The sequence below is a fragment of the Micromys minutus genome (genome assembly GCF_963924665.1).
Source record: "Micromys minutus genome assembly, chromosome: 10".
NCBI classification, from domain to species: domain Eukaryota; kingdom Metazoa; phylum Chordata; class Mammalia; order Rodentia; family Muridae; genus Micromys; species Micromys minutus.
In genome coordinates, this window is record NC_137979.1 from 64,414,491 (window position 1) to 64,430,090 (window position 15,600).

The following is a 15,600-nucleotide window of genomic DNA, read 5'->3' on the forward strand; positions in this document are numbered from 1 at the left end:
TCACCTGTCCTCCTGAGAGGACAACCACTTTTCTGGCAGCCTTGGCATCCCCAATTCACACACACCCTGGCAGGAGGGGAGCTAATTTCTGCTCTGACCATAAACAGCTGGCAGCAGCTAATGCATATACGGCCCAGATGGGTCTCCTTGGAGTGCCCTTTCCTTGGGAGCCGGGCAGGCATCGAGAGAAGGTGGTCCCCGGTACTTCTGAGACTCTAGGGAGCGTGGTAGATGTGAAGTAGCCTGCCTGTCTGGCCCCGTGGCTGCACTGGCCAGTCTTGGTCATGAACTATTACCACCTTTTTCCACTAGAGGGCAGTAAAGAGTTAGGCTAACAACTTTGTTACCATGGTTTTCTAACAGAAATGGAGCCCTTGAAAGGGGACACTCAAAAGCCCTGTGGGCTGGTGACAGCTACAGGGGTGGGGGGAACCTCTCTAGGGAGAGGATCAGATGGTGGCAGACACATTCTGTCTGGAGCTGGTGCAGAAGGAAGGGGGGAAGGGTGTCAATGCAGAATCTCATTATAAGCTCAGAGGCAGGGCTGAGGTCCTGGGGTCCCTGGGCAGCCAGGTTGCTTTCCTTGGGTGGCAGAGAGTTCCACCTGATCACAGAGAAAGAAAGATGTCATATGCTGAAAGGAATCAGGACTCCCACTGAGTCCCACTGAGCGCTGCACAGCCTTTAAAAACTAGACAGCTTTCATTTTGGCGCCGGTTAGGCAGAGGCAGGTAGATCTCTGTGGGTCTGAGATCAGCCAGCACTAAACAGTGAGGGGGTTTTCTCAAAAACAATTTTAATTTTTAATTACATAAAAAAATGAGACAGGATCTGTTGGACTAAAGAGCTCAGTGTAGTGTGGTCCCACTATGCTCTCCTGAGGAGCAGAGGAGGGCAAAGGGTAGGATCCCAGGTGGTCCTTCCAGTAGCCCTGTGACAGAGTTGTCCAAGATTCAACTCCTCCCCGCACCCCCACACTTGTTCCCTGCTTGTTTACAAGGAAAGCCAGACCCACGAACAGCTTGCTTTCTTCCCTGCCCTCTCCTCTCCTCCTTCCTCCCTCCCTTCAAGGTCTTACCATATAATAACCCTGGCTGGCCTGGAATTCAATACGTAGACCAGGGTGGTCTCAGACTCAGGGTGATCCCCCTGCCTCTGCCTCCCAAGTGCTGGGGTTAAAGACATGAAGCAGCCAGGAGCTGAGGCAGGCAGATCTCTGAGTTTGAGGCCAGCCTGGTCTACAGAATGAGTTTCAGAACAGCCAGGGCTACACAGAAAACCCTGTTTCAAAAAAAAAAAAAAAACAAATAAACCAGTGTACCATCTCCCAGCCCCCCCCCCCCTTTTTTTCTGAGAAAGAGAAAGAGAATGTGTCTTGTAGCCCACACTGACACCATGAGCTGGGATCACAGGCGTGTGCCACAACACCGGTTTCTTTTCCGCAAGCTGTCTCCATTGGGTGCTTAGGCCCCTCGTGCTTTGGGGTGCTCCTATGGTGCTCCTTGAGATGCAGGGCCAGTTAGCCTCCTCCTGACGGCATGCAGGGATCCCTCCAGTACACTCTCAGAATATCAAGAACACAGTGGTCTAGCCTGGACAAATGGCGGAGAATGCTCACACCTATTGCCCTCCGCGCCCTCAGGTGACACACCTTTCAAAAATTGACGGCGACATCGCCCAGGCCACCCTGGACATCACTAACACCAACTGCAAGGTAGACATGCACAAGAAGACGCTGGCGGAGCTGGACAAGGAGGTGAAGAGGTTCAATGAGCTCATCTCCAACAGCGAGAGCGAGATCGTCCGGCGCACCATCCTCATCGAGAGGAAGCAGAGCCTCATCAACTTCTTCAACAAGCAGCTGGAGCAGATGGTGTCCGTGCTGGGGGTGAGGCCCCGCCCTGAGCTCTGAGGGAGCTCACAGACAGCAGGCACCTCTCCTCCCTCCCCTCCCCCATCACAGTAGTGAAGTGTCAGTGTGTGTGTGTGTGTGCTGCCGCCACTGCCGATGCCATGGCCACCATACTGATGGTCACATGAGACCAGGAAGGAAAGGGTCTAGACTCGGCTGGTGGCACAACTTCTCCTTCCCCTGTAGCTGGAGCTGAATTCCACACCATTCACGTCTGGCATGGGCCTTCTTTTGATTTTGTTGTTTTGTGGGACAGAATCTTGCTGTGTCCCTGAGGTCCTCCTACAGCCACCACATCTGGATTCTTTTGGTCTTCTTTCTCTCAAAGATTTACTTATTTGTCTTCAGACACACCAGAAGAGGGCATCAGATCCCATTACAGATGGTTGTGAGCCACCATGTGGTTGCTGGGATTTGAACCCAGGACCTCTGGAAGAGCAGTCAGTGCTCTTAACTGCTGAGCCATCTCTCCAGCCCTCTTTTGGTTTTCTTAATGGCTCATGAGCCACATACATAGACGCACAGTTGGCAGCCTGGACTTGACCTACTGACTACTGCACTAGGAAGCATGGCCTGAGGACCCACTATGGGCTTCAACTCAAGTAAATCAAGCTGTCAGGGAGGCCCTGTGTTGGAGAAGCCCTAAACCTTGATGGTCTGGGGTCAGAGGACAGTGTACAAAGTCTCCTTATGGGCCAAAGGCTGTGCTCACTCGGACCTGGGACCTCCAGACCTGTCAGGACTCGTGAGGACTCTCTGAGCCCCTGGAGTCAATGCCTCGAATCATGGTTCTCCATAGCCCACAGCAAAAGAAGGGCTGAGGGGAGCTAGCTCCGTCAGCAAAGCTTTGTCGTCATAAGGATGTGGGTTCACCCTGCACCCACAGTAAAAGCCAGGCATGGGACCTGTGCACCCCAGGGGTAGGAAGGCAGAGGCTGACCAGTAGTCTAACCAGCCAGTGTGTAACAGGCTCAGCAGGAGATCCTGTCACAGGAGCACTCACTCACACACACACACACACACACACACACACACACACACACACACACGTATACACCACACACACGCTTGTGGCTCCCAAGGCCCACGCCTCACCATGATTCAATCTCCTTCAGGGGGAAGAGGCTGGACCCCTGGAGCTGGAGATCAAAAGGCTGTCGAAGCTGACGGAAGAGCACAACGCGGGGGTGACGGAGGCGCAGATGACCTGGTTGCGCCTGCAGCAGGAAATGGTCCAGGTCACGCATGAGCGCGAGGAGCAGCTGGTGTCCTTGGACCAACTGAAGAAGGAGGTGCACATCTTGGAGCAGAAGAAGCTTCGCATAGAGAGTGAGCCTGGGGCGTCCTGGGAAAGGGACTGACTGCACAGCAGTAAGCCCCGCCAGCCACGCGAGTCCCAAACCAGGCCGCACGGCTGAGGCTGGAAGTTTGAGGCTGGTCTGGGCTACACAGAAAGACCCTGTTTCAAAACAAAAACAAAGCAAGCCACGAAAATGCTGGAGCCGCCTGGTCTGCCAGTGTTACTCACCTGTGCTCCCGAGGTCTTTGGGGAATGAGAACAAAACACTCCTGGGGGGGGGGGGCTCTGAGGGCTGTGGAACTCACACAAATGCTGCCAATTTCACCCCTAACTAGAGTTACAGCCTTTTGTTCCCACCCAGCACAGGCCTCGGAAGCACAGTTGAAAACCCTTAGCCACCCTGAGCGGTGGGTTCCAGCTGGTTGACCCTGTCCTCAGGAGAAACCACCTTACAGCAGCAGCCTCACCCGCTGTATCTGAGACCCCAGGGCCTGCCAGGGTCACCACCAACATAGACTTCCTGGGTCCCGCGTGGTCCAGTTAGGTCTTCTCTGAAATGTCTGGAGCTACTGCGCCTGCCCGCTTCCCAGAGCTGCCACCGCATCCCCTCGAAGCCTGAGAGGATCAGGTGTGAGGCTGCCTGGCACAGAGGGGAAGAGAAGTGTGGGAAGGCAGAGCTGGCTGGATGCATAGCTTCCCCCCACACACACACATACACACCCCGTGGGTGAGATCAGCTGGGACAAAGATAACCACAGGCAAAGCCGTAGCTCTGAGCCAGTCAAGGACACTGGTGTGGGAATGGCAATGATCATCAGAATTGTGTGCTTCTGTCCTGTACCCTGCTGCCTTTTTCCCCCACCAAAAAAGGCAAGAACATCTTTTGTCTTTTTCCTTCCCATCCTGCCTACCTCCGATTCCCAGAGCACCTGAGCCCCAAGCACCGGTGCTCTCCACCCCGCCCACCCTGCTCTCCGCCCCGCCCACCTGCTCTCCGCCCCGCCCACCCTGCTCTCCGCCCCGCCCACCTCCCCATCCCCAGCCCTGCCCTCCGCCTGCGCAAATGGTCCTTGCGTCCCCTCCAGGGACCAGGCTTTGGGAAAGAAAGTCCAGGAAGGCAGCCCCCTTCCTCACCCCCATCTGTGGAGGGGCACCTGGTTGAGTCAGACCGGGCAGGAAGGAGCCACAGGAGGGCATGGCTGCTGCGTGCTGAGGACCCCTAACCCTCCATCCCCCATCCACTTGCCGGTTCCCTGCAGACAAGATTGAGCATGAGAAGAGAGAGCAAAAGATGGTGAGCCGCCACATGAGGGACCTGGACAACGACCTGAGCAAACTCAACTTGCTGTTGGACAAGAACCGGTGCAATTCGGAACTGCTGGAGCAGAGCAACGTAGTGGCTGAGACGGAATTCGTGCGCACGCTGAAGGTCAGTACCACCCACTGCACCCTCAGGCACAAGCTCTCTCACGGGCACAGGCACCACGCACGTCCTCGATCTGGGCAGTCTCCCTAGAGTGACTTGCAGAGGGATCAGGATGTCGGTCTGAAGCCTTTCGAGTCCTGAGGAGTTCTAGGGGCCACAGCCCCGAGCCTTCCTCACAGCTCTCCTTGGTCCCCACAGGACGCAGAAAGAGAGACCATACAACTGCAGGAAAAGCTGACGGAACTCTGTGAGGAAAAGGCTACCCTCCTCAACAGCCTAGTAGAGGCAGAGTGAGTAGGGGCTCAGCGTGTGCTCAAGGTCACCAGGCTTGTGAAGAGTGTGTGGGGAGGGATGGCCACCAAATGTTGTCACAGAACCACCACACAGATATAAGGAACACCTCTCAGCAGCAACCACCGGCCGGGCCAGTTGCCTCTGGGGACTGAGTGGTTTCTTTGAGATAAACTTGATAAAGTCAATCTATCTTTTTTTCAAGTAGTAATACACAAAGCCAACCCTAAGCATTTTACACTAAGACTGGGCACTGAGGGTAGAAAAGAAAAAAACAAAAACAAAACAAAAAAAACAGTAAGCAGGCTCAGCAGCTTGTTTACTTGCCGAGTAAGCAGGAAGACCTGAGTTCAAGTCCCCAGCACCCATGCAGCCAGGCGCAGCCACGTATGCCTCTGCCCCGGATGATAGAGCTCGGTGTAGCTCTGGGTTCTGTGAGACCTTTTCTCCATGAGGCGTGTATTCAGCAGGCAGCCCGATGTCTTCTGGCTTTGGTATGTGCACAGGTGCACGCCATGCCCTGGGCAGAGGCGGGTTTCTGTCACTGCCCTGCCTCTGACACTGCCTCTTCTACCCCCAAAGACACCAGATCATGCTCTGGGAGAAAAAAATCCAACTGGCCAAGGAGATGCGCAACTCAGTGGACTCTGAGACCGGGCAGACAGAGATCCGCGCCATGAAGGCCGAGATCCACAGGATGAAAGTAAGTTGTCTCAGAGACATGGGCACAGGTTGTCCCATATACTGCACACACTGGGTCACATCGGGAACCAGAGCCACCCTGTCAGTGACAGTAGTTGAAATGGTTCCCGGGGGGTTTGGGGGTGGACCTGCAGCTGCATTCTAGCCAGCATGGCTAAAGGCTCTGTATCACGCCCCCCCCCACACCTCTCACACCAGGATCTGCCTGCACTGTGTAGAATATAATCCTAGGACAGCCAAGAGATGCACGTCACCTCATAAAATGTAGTTTTAGCTCAACCCCAAACAACCAAAGCCCTCTCATCTTTTGAAACACTGGTTGTGAAGTCTGGTTTCCCAGCCTGCTAGTCCCACTGTGCGACAAAGAACCTCATATGGGCTGGTGTGGCGGTCACATCTTTAATACTAGCAATTTGAGGCCAGCCTGGTCTGGTCTAAACAGTGGGTTCCAAGCTAGCCAGGGTGACACAGTGAGACTCTGTCCCAAAACAAACAAACAACAGCTGAGAAGACCAGGTCCAGACGGCCCTCATCCCATCTCTCACGTGTAGCTCGACTTCACCAAATCACAAGTGACCATCAGCTTAAGGTTCAAAACCTCAAGGACAAAAATAAGAGCCATGAGGGTCTGGAGAGATGGTTCAGTGGTTAAGAGCACTGGCTGCTCTCCCAGAGGTCCTGAGCTCAATTCCCAGCAACCACATGGCGGCTCACAACCACCTGTAACTCCAGTTCCAGGGATCAGGTGTCCCATGTGGCCTTCACAGGCACCAGGCGTGCACATGGTGTAAAGACACGCAGGCAGGAAAAGACAGGATGTAGGCAGGATGTAGGCAGGATACCCGTTTACACAGAGTAAAATTTTAGATAAAAAAAAGTAGGTGGGGGGCTGGGGAGATGGCTCAATGGTTAAGAGCACTGACTGCTCTCCCAGAGGTCCTGAGTTCAGTTCCCAGCAACCACATGGTGACTCACAACCATCTGTAATGGGATCTGATGCCCTCTTCTGGTGTGTCTGAAAACAGCCTATATATATATATATATATATATATATATATATATAATCTTTAAAAGCAAAAAAATCAAACAAAAAACAAAACCCCAAAGGTCAAGCTACTTTAAAAAAATACATCAATTAATCAGTTATATTAACTAATCAAAGTGATATCATTTTCCAAAGATATCTGTTATGCAAAGGCCTCTGGCTATTGGCTGCTCTTTAGCTGTCATGCCTGAGCTGAGCAAGGGCGTAGCTTGCATTAAAGCACTTGTGTACAGTTGACTGATTGCCAATTTGACAGGACCTACAATATCTTGGAAGACAATATCTTTGAGGGATCATCTAGATTGGTTAGCCCTGGGCATACCTGTGAGAGATCATCTAGATTGGTTAGCCCTGGGCATACCTGTGAGAGATCATCTAGATTTGTTAGCCCTGAGGGTACCAGTGAGGGATCATCTAGATTTGTTAGCCCTGAGGGTACCAGTGAGGGATCATCTAGATTAGGCTAATTATAGTAGCATAAGTCACCTGACCCATGAGCCCCACTGTGGTACAGACTATAGTCCTGGATGTATGTAAATAAGTAAGTAAGCAAGTAAATAAATAAATAAATAAATAGTAAAGGAAAAAGGGAGCCCAGCACCAGCATTCTTTGCTGCCCATGGACAAAGTATGACCAGCCAGCCAAGACCCTGCTCCCTTCCCTGCCATGACAGACTGTACCCCTCAGAACTGCAAGCCAGAATAAGTCCCTTTCCCCCCTTAAACTCTTTTTTTGTCAAGATATTTTGTTACAGCGAGAGAAAATGAGTAACTAATACAACTAGCATCCATAAAACAATATAAAATGAAACAAAATAAAATAAAATATGACAGTCATCTCTATGCTTTTAATCCATCCCATTGTCCAGGAGGCTGAGGCAAGAAAACATCAAATTTAAGACCACCCTCATCTACATAGTAAGACCCTGTACCAAAAAGAAAAAATATATATTTGAAAACCCTCAATTTAATTTTTGAAGCACAGGCAGTCTGGACATGATAATCCCAGTGCTCCAGAGGCAGAAGCTGGAGGATCAGGGGTTCAAAGTCACCCTCTGCTACATAGAGAAACCAAAGTCAGTTTGACCTACACCAGACCCTGTCTCACAAGAAAAGCACAGAAACTGTGTGATTGCTGCAGCAAACTAGCTCCCGGTCCCCGGGGTGGTGGGAAACTGAGGGGCTCCTCCTCCCACTCTCTGCCTGTCAAGTACTAAGTAAGCTCTCAGGGGTCAGTGCCTCCTCCCAACCTCCAGGAACCCAGCACACACACGCTTCTGCAGCCTAGTTGATAGAACCAAGGGTGTTTCAGTTGTAACTGCCATCTGGTCTACCAGGTGACCCTCTCCACGTTCCAAACCCTACAACATAGAGTCACTGAGACCACCAGCTGTGCTGCGTTGAGCCAACAAAACATGGACTTGCTTTCTTTTTAAAGATTTTGTTATTTTGAGCTAGACGCGGTGAGCACTTGGGAAGCAGATTTCTGTCAACTCAAGGCCAGCCTGGTCTAACAGCCAGAGCTAAATAATGAGACCCTGTCTCCAAAATAAAAGGTTTTATTATTTTTGATTATGCATATAAGTGGGTTCACATGGGGGTACGTGCTCCTGTGCAGCCTGAGGGGACCAGATGCTTCAGGTTCTCCCAAAGCTGGAGTTACAGGCAGTTTTGAACCACCTGACATGGGCGTTGCGAACCAAACTCTGCAAGAGCAGCAAGTGCTCTTTAACAACTAAGCCATCTCTCCAGCCCAGACCCCCTCCCCTGGCTGTTTGGTAACTGATGTTAGATAAATTGGTAACTGGTGAAGTTCATTCTGGCTGTTCACCTTTGTCTAGGTTAGCACCGAAACCTCTTCTTACAGAGTTGAAGTGTGGCTTCTCGAGGCATGCTCTGTCCACAAGTCCCCGTTAAATCCTCCAGTAACCCCTAGGTCTGTCTGTGACTCCCCGGTCCCGCCCCCCATTTCCGGTTCCTCCTGCACTGAATAATTTTAGACCCAGTGAGGGGTCCTCAGAGAAGCACACCCAATAGAATGTATGTCCAGTCGAGTTTGATTCTATCAGTGATGCGCCTGCACACAATGATGTTTCCGTAAGAGACCTAGGAGGGCCGGCACCGATAGCCAGCCCGAATGCAGACTGAGGAGCCCATGCAGCTGCAGCTTCAGCTCCGTCCGGGAGCATAACCCACACCACAGCCTTAAAGGTTTCCATCTCCCAGCGTCTTTCCAGCCACGTCCACTGAAGAGGCTGGGTCTTCTTGGCTCAGTCTGCTGCTGCGCCTGCTCATACTGACCTCTTCTACAGGCTGCGTCAGCTATCTGGGCAGCCCTTAGCCCAATCAGACCGACACATAAAAGCAAATACTGAAATCTCTTCCCACTTCCTGAAGACTAGATCACCAGAGGTTTTATGGGAATCCTCAACTTTTAGGAAGTCTGTCAGATCGCTCATGCGTGTCACGTGACAGCATCAGGTTCCTGTCACCTGCCAGGGACCAACGCCGGTTCTGGGTGTTGTCAGTTGTCGGCACTTGCTTATTTATTGCCCTTCTGGGTTTTTTGTTTGTTTGTTTGTTTTTGCGTATGTGTGTGTGCACATCTGTGTGTGGACGCTCATGTGTATTGATGTATCTGTGCTTGCGTGAGTACCGTTAGTTACTTCCTTTGAGACGGGGTCTCTCATTGGCCAGTTAGCTTGCACTGGCTGGCTAATGGGTCCTAGGGATCCGCCCCCCATCCCCATCACAACCTCACCAGCCCAAGGATCACAAGCGTGTAGGGCCACACCTGACACTTCCTTGTGAGTTCAGAGGCTCAAACAACGAGCCTTTTTACACTTCTGAGGTAGACACTTGGCAGGCTAAACACCCCATCTTCTTTCATCCTAAACTTCCACACAGTTCTATATTGCTTACTTAAACCGGCATACCCCCGTGGCTCTAGACAGTTCCCTCGCAGCCCATGGTCCATGCTCACACACCCCAGCCCCCAGCTTCCCCCTCCCCCCACCTCGTGTTCTGATCAAGAGCTCACCGTTTATTTCTGTAGCTCCAGCTTAGAAGCAATTCGGCAAACAAAGCTCTTCTTGAGAAAGTTCCTATACAGACTAAACATAGATAAAAGTTCCTCCTGGCTGCGCACACCGCTCTCATGTCAACACTCCGGCTCTCCACACTTTGAACCGTCTTCGAGAATAGCCATGCCTTTCTCTGTCAGTGTGAGCAGCCCCCACAGACTCCTTGAGGCCCTCCCTGCTCGCCTGACACCTCACTGGCCAGTGTTAAAAAGCAGACAAGCCCAGAAGGTGGGCCGCCCACCCTCAGCGTTCCTCCCTGCCCCTCCGTCTTGTGTCCCCAGGTTAAGCACGGGCAGCTACTGAAGCAGCAGGAGAAGATGATCCGCGACATGGAGCTGGCTGTGGCCCGCAGGGAGACCATTGTCATCCAGGCTGAAGGGCAGAGCAAGATAGACAAGAAATTGATCACAAAGACAGACTTCCACCACCAGCAGAGCGAGCTGCGAAAGAAAATCAGGGAGGTTCACAAGGTATGGCCTGTCCTCCCATCTGCCCCCAGGACCCCGTGCCCAGGATGTGAGCGAGGCGCTCCTGCCCTGGCTGCACGTCATATATTGGAGGCTGGGCACAGGCACAGGGTAGGGGCTGCCTTTACCTCACTGCGCATGCTCAGTAGGCATCTCCATCCAACTCCACTGGCTGACCCGAGGCATCTGCTCTCTCCTGGTCAACCAAGCCAGACACAAAGACTGCCACCTGCCTGCTCAGTCCTCTCCACCCAATTCTGCGGGACACGGGAGGAACTGGACAAAGCAATCCCTCCCACCCGGTGGCACACGCTGCTGTATCTTCTATGCCATGTCCCCTGTCTGGGGAGGGAGACATGTGTTCCGTGTGCCTTTCTGCTCGGTGAAAAGGTGGCATCTGTCAGAACTTCAGCACTCGATAGGTGCTTCCAAACACACAGGCCAAAGCCGCCCTTGGCCCTGTCACTGGGAGTTTGTCTGTCTTGGGTCCAGCAGACTTATCCACACAGCGCACCACCCAGCACACTGTAAGAGGCCACTTCCTGCTAGCAGAAACAGACTTCAGAGATCCAGAAAAAAAATAAAAAGTTCAAGTACTCAAGAGGAGATGGAGAGATGGGCTGATGGGAACGTGGCAGCTCCCTCCATGTTCTAGGCACACAACTCAGGCCCCGCTCCCCTCCCAGCCAGGGCCCATAGGCTCTGTGGCCTTGGGTACATTTGGGGCCTTTAAAAGCCCCCTGGGAGAACCAGGAGGAGTACCCATCTCCTGGGGCTTCAGATGGTCACATATAACTGTATATTAAGGAGATGATGCCTCATGATCCGTGACATGCAGCTGGCTGTGGTCCTCGGGGAGATGATTATAACCCAGGCTGAGAGATCTGGGAGTATGGCTTCAGCCCCACCTCATGACTGGGACATATTGTGTCTCTCACCTGTCTGCCTCAGCTTACTGACCTGTGGATTCCACCTCATGGAACCATCCAGAGAACTAAACAGAGAGCCAAGAGAGCCCCTGTAGGAGCAGGATGCGTGACACACACCTACGAGTCCACCACTTAGGCAGAGACAGGGGAATTGCCTCAAGTTCAAAGCCAGCTCAGGCTGTATATGAGACCCTGTCTCAAAACAGTAGGAAGTTTAAAAAAAAAAAACTCTGTAGAGTGCATCTCGTGTAGGAAAGATGAGCTAAGCAGAACCATCCCTGTGGGCAGAAGTGACTGGAAGCTTCCAGAGTGAGGTGGCAGAGAGGCCTGCCTCAGGCTTTGTTTGCTATGCCTCTCCTGTTCCTTCCTCGGCTTCCTGCTGTATGTCTGACCTCTCCACCTGCCCTCGCTGCCTTCTCAGTCCCCATCAGGACCTCTGTCCTCTCTGCCCCACACCCAGAACCAGGCATCGCTGGGTCTTGCATCCCACTGGCCACACACAGCATGGCTCCGTCTTCTAGCCACAAACAGGGCTCTTACCTCCTTCCACTGGTCCCTCTTGAAGTTCTGTGTCCCCAGGAAGCCCCCCAGGATTAGTGTTTGTAGCTCACCATTACCCAGACCCCCAGTCAGCCACCAAACACTGCTAGTACCATTCTTGTCCTGGTAATGTCACTTCCCCCCACGATGGCCCCAAGCCCATCCCTGCCACTCTGCTGTGAGCACTTCCAGGAAACGCCATGCCCGCTGGAGCTCTGCAGAGGAGCCTTGGCCCACCGCTGACCAGTCCAGTCCTACCATCCTCCCTTACACTTCCCACGGAGCCTCATCCCTTCCTGGTGTCAAGGCTTCAGGGCTAGTCTCGGTCCCCATGTCCCTGTGCTCCGTCAGACCACAGACGTGCACAGACTGTTTCCCCCATGCCTTCTGTGAAGCCACAGCCTCCCTAGTTGGCACTGTCAGCCTCTAGGACCTGCTGTCTCAGAGCCCACCCCCACTATACATTCTATAAGTTCTGTGGTAAGTTCTGTGGTTGTTGAATTCCTCTGTGGCAATTGTGGTTTGGATGAGATGCCCCCATAGTTTTGGGCATTTGAATACTTGGTTCCCCTGTTAGTGGTACTGAATACTTGGTCCCTTGCTGGTGGTACTGTTTGGGGAGGTTAAGGAGGTGCAGGCTTGCTGAAGGAAGTACATCAGTGGTGGCACTTTGACAGGTGAAAGTCTTCCACTACCTTCCAGTTCTCACACATACTTCATGTCTGTGGTTTGAAGATGCAAGGCCTCGGCTTTCTGCTCCAGCCACCTCACCTCTGCTCTGCCCTCATGGACTCACACACTCTCTCTCTCTCTCTCTCTCTTAGATTTATTTATTTGTTTTATGTAAGTACACTATCACTGTCTTCAGACACACCAGAAGAGGGCAGATCCCAGTAAAGATGGTTGTGAGCCACCATGTGGTTGCTGGGAATTGAACTCAGTACCTCTGGGAGAGCAGTCAGCGCTCTTACCCACTGAGCCATCTCTCCAGCCCATGGACTCTGTCTTAGTCAGGGTTTCTATTCCTGCACAAAACATCATGACCAAGAAGCAAGTTGGGGAGGAAAGGGTTTATTCAGCTTACACTTCCACATTGCTGTTCATCACCAAAGGAAGTCAGGACTGAACTCAAGCAGGTCTGGAAGCAGGAGCTGATGCAGAGGCCATGGAGGGATGTCACTTACTGGCTTGCTTCCCCTGCCTTGCTCAGCCTGCTTTCCTATAGAACCCAGGTCTACCAGCCCAGGGCTGGCACCACCCACAATGGTGGGCCTCCCCCCTTGATCACTAGTTGAGAAAATGCCTTACAGCTGGATCTCATGGGGGCATTTTCTCAAGGGAGGCTCCTTTCTCTGTGATAACTCCAGCTTGTGTCAAGTTGACACAAAACCAGCCAGCACAGACTCCTACCGTGCTCTGGAATGTTAGGCCCAAATAAGCTGTTCCTTCTCTAAGTGGCTCTGGCCATAGCGTCTCATCGCAACCACTGAAAAGTGATAGAGACAAGACCCCCACCCCCACCCCGCGCCCAGAATAAGTATTCCGAGATCCATGGCTGATCCTTAGCCAGTGCCTCTGCCTGACAAGTGACATGGATGCCGGAGTCCAGAGTCCTGTCCCTCTCCTAGGCCACAGAGGAATGCACCAACACCATCTCAGAACTGGAGGAAACACAAAAGTTCCTAAGCAGCTCCCTCCAGGAGAAGCAGCAGTTGCTGTCAGAAATGCAGGGTGAAACGGACGTTCTTGAAGAGGAGATCAGCAAGCTCATGGCCATCAAGCGGCAGGTAAGTACCTTGGGAGGTTCCTGGGCTGGGAACATTTAGGCAGGGTGACTTCCCCAGGTGGAGATCTCCCTGTGCCCATCACTACGTACTCACCTTTCCATCCTTTGTGGGTCGTTTACACCACACGGTAGCTTCATCTCTACCTATTATGGCTGGGCACCATTCTGGATGGCAGGGCCACCAGACAGAACCAAGTCCCTAGCTGTATTGAAGAACTCATTCTTAGCACACAAAGATGGAAGATATCGAGGCCTTAGAGTAGAATCAAGGGGCCGCAGTTCTGAGAGGAGTCAGGAAGGCCACGTGGGAAACATTGAAGTCGAGACTTCATGGAGGTGGGAGAAGAGGAAGTCGTTCAGGTAGGTGGGTCAGCGTGGCCAAGAGGGACCCCGCCCAGACCACACTGAGCCTTGTGGGGACCAAGAGACTGACCTCGGGGATAGCAGAGAGCTCTAGGTCTGAGGGTGACCTGGAATCTGAGTGATTCCCCCTGGCTCTGGGACAGCATGAGGCAGAGCGTCAGGGCCACGGCAAGCCTGAATCCCAGTGACTGAGTCTGCACGAAATTCAGAAGCTGCCCCACTGCGATCTGCAGCTGGGCTGACTCTGGTGTGGTTCTAAGAGTACCGCCAGGTCTCAGGAATGCATCAAGCACCAGTCCTGACAAACTCCTCCCCTTTAATGGCTGAGCAAGGTTCCCACCTGGTGGGCACAAGGCCCCTTCCCTTGAATCCTGGGACCCTCAATACCACACCTCTCCCCTTTGGTATCCCCTTCAGTGTGGGTTGGGGACCAGAGTTGTCCTGACTTCCGAGGACAGACTCGGGGCCTCTCTCCCACCCAGAACCTTTTGGAGATCGTGACCCTGCAGACCCGTGCCAAGCACCTGCAGGCCGCCATTGATGGGAAGTACCTGTTCCTGCACCGCAACAGCAAGTCCCAGCTGATGGAGCGGAAGCGCCTGAGTGACAGGCTGTCCCAGCTCAGCACCGTCCTCTCCCGGGTGCAGGAAGACTACCCCCAGTACCAGGAGGTCCTGCAGAAAATTCAACAGAAGATCGCCCCCAAGCTGGAGGCCCCAGAGCCCTCCTAGACAGCGCCTGGCCAGCACCTACCAGGGCTGCCTTGGAAGCCGAACCAGGGAGTCACCCTGTGTTCTGAAAAGCCACATGTCCCCCAAAACGACACCCCATCTGAGAAACATTGGCAGGTCAGACACATCAGGTGCAGCCACCCAGATCCCGGGCGCTTTGGTGAGCATGCCCGCAGAGGTGTTACCTGGGTGTAAGGAAAATCCACTCTCCTGTTGGACTGACCCATCCAGGTAAGGCCAGCATCCTGTTGACAGTTCTATGGTCTGCACCCGGTGCCTTTACTGTCTGGGGCAGGCCCTTGCGGAGCGAGTAATGGAGAGAGGACCCCAAAGAAGCCAGGCGATAGTTAGACTGTTTCAGCCCTGGGAACGCCTGCTCCAGCCCGTCTGAAGCCCTGGAGATACCCTCATCCTCCCGCTCCCACCTCCCAGGAAGCATTGCATTAGACTGAGACCCAAAGACCAAAACCAAGGATGCCCAGGAGTCCAAGGAGAGCAAATGTCTATGGAACAGAAATCACTTCAGGAAGGAGGCACCTGTCTTCCAGCCACCGACCTCAGACCTCTCTTTTCCTCAACTCTGCCTCCCCTGCCCTGGGATTCCAGGGCACCAGTTGCCTTTTAGCTGCTGTAGATGTAAAATGGAAAAAAATGTCCTGTGGGATAATTTCTGTTTGAAAGCTTACAGCAGAAAAAAATAAAATTTACAAAAGCTGTTTCTGGACCAAAAGAGTTAAGACACATTTATCTTAAGATTGATATATAAAAACAACGAAACGGCTGGGGAGACCCCAGCCCTGCCCACCCTACCCATCCCCCCAGCACACGCACACCAGCCCCGCCCACCCTACCCTGCACACACACACCACCAGCCTGGCCTTCTCCTGTATTTGCTGAAAGACAGGCTTGTGGTCGCAGAGGTTCAGGAAGCCAGGGCCTTGCACAGGGTAGGCCAAGTGCTCTACCCCTACCTACATCCCTGCCAGCCAACTTTGGTTTTTTGAAAAAGGTTTTCACCAGGTGTC

General features: G+C 52.8%; 1 protein-coding gene across 2 annotated transcripts in view; it reads left to right on the forward strand.

The window, feature by feature from the left end:
* Positions 1–14,575, forward strand: part of CCDC40 (coiled-coil domain 40 molecular ruler complex subunit) — a gene marked incomplete at both ends in the record, with an annotated part of 36,887 nt that extends 22,312 nt beyond the window's left edge. For both annotated transcript variants that reach the window (XM_080922694.1, XM_080922695.1), the window contains 8 exons: positions 1,643–1,888; positions 3,028–3,241; positions 4,472–4,641; positions 4,837–4,928; positions 5,512–5,632; positions 10,041–10,229; positions 13,324–13,482; positions 14,327–14,575. In XM_080922694.1, coding sequence (XP_080778820.1) covers positions 1,643–1,888; positions 3,028–3,241; positions 4,472–4,641; positions 4,837–4,928; positions 5,512–5,632; positions 10,041–10,229; positions 13,324–13,482; positions 14,327–14,575 — 1,440 coding nt within the window. The remainder of the gene's footprint in view (positions 1–1,642; positions 1,889–3,027; positions 3,242–4,471; positions 4,642–4,836; positions 4,929–5,511; positions 5,633–10,040; positions 10,230–13,323; positions 13,483–14,326) is intronic.
* Between the last annotated feature and the right edge of the window lie 1,025 nt (positions 14,576–15,600).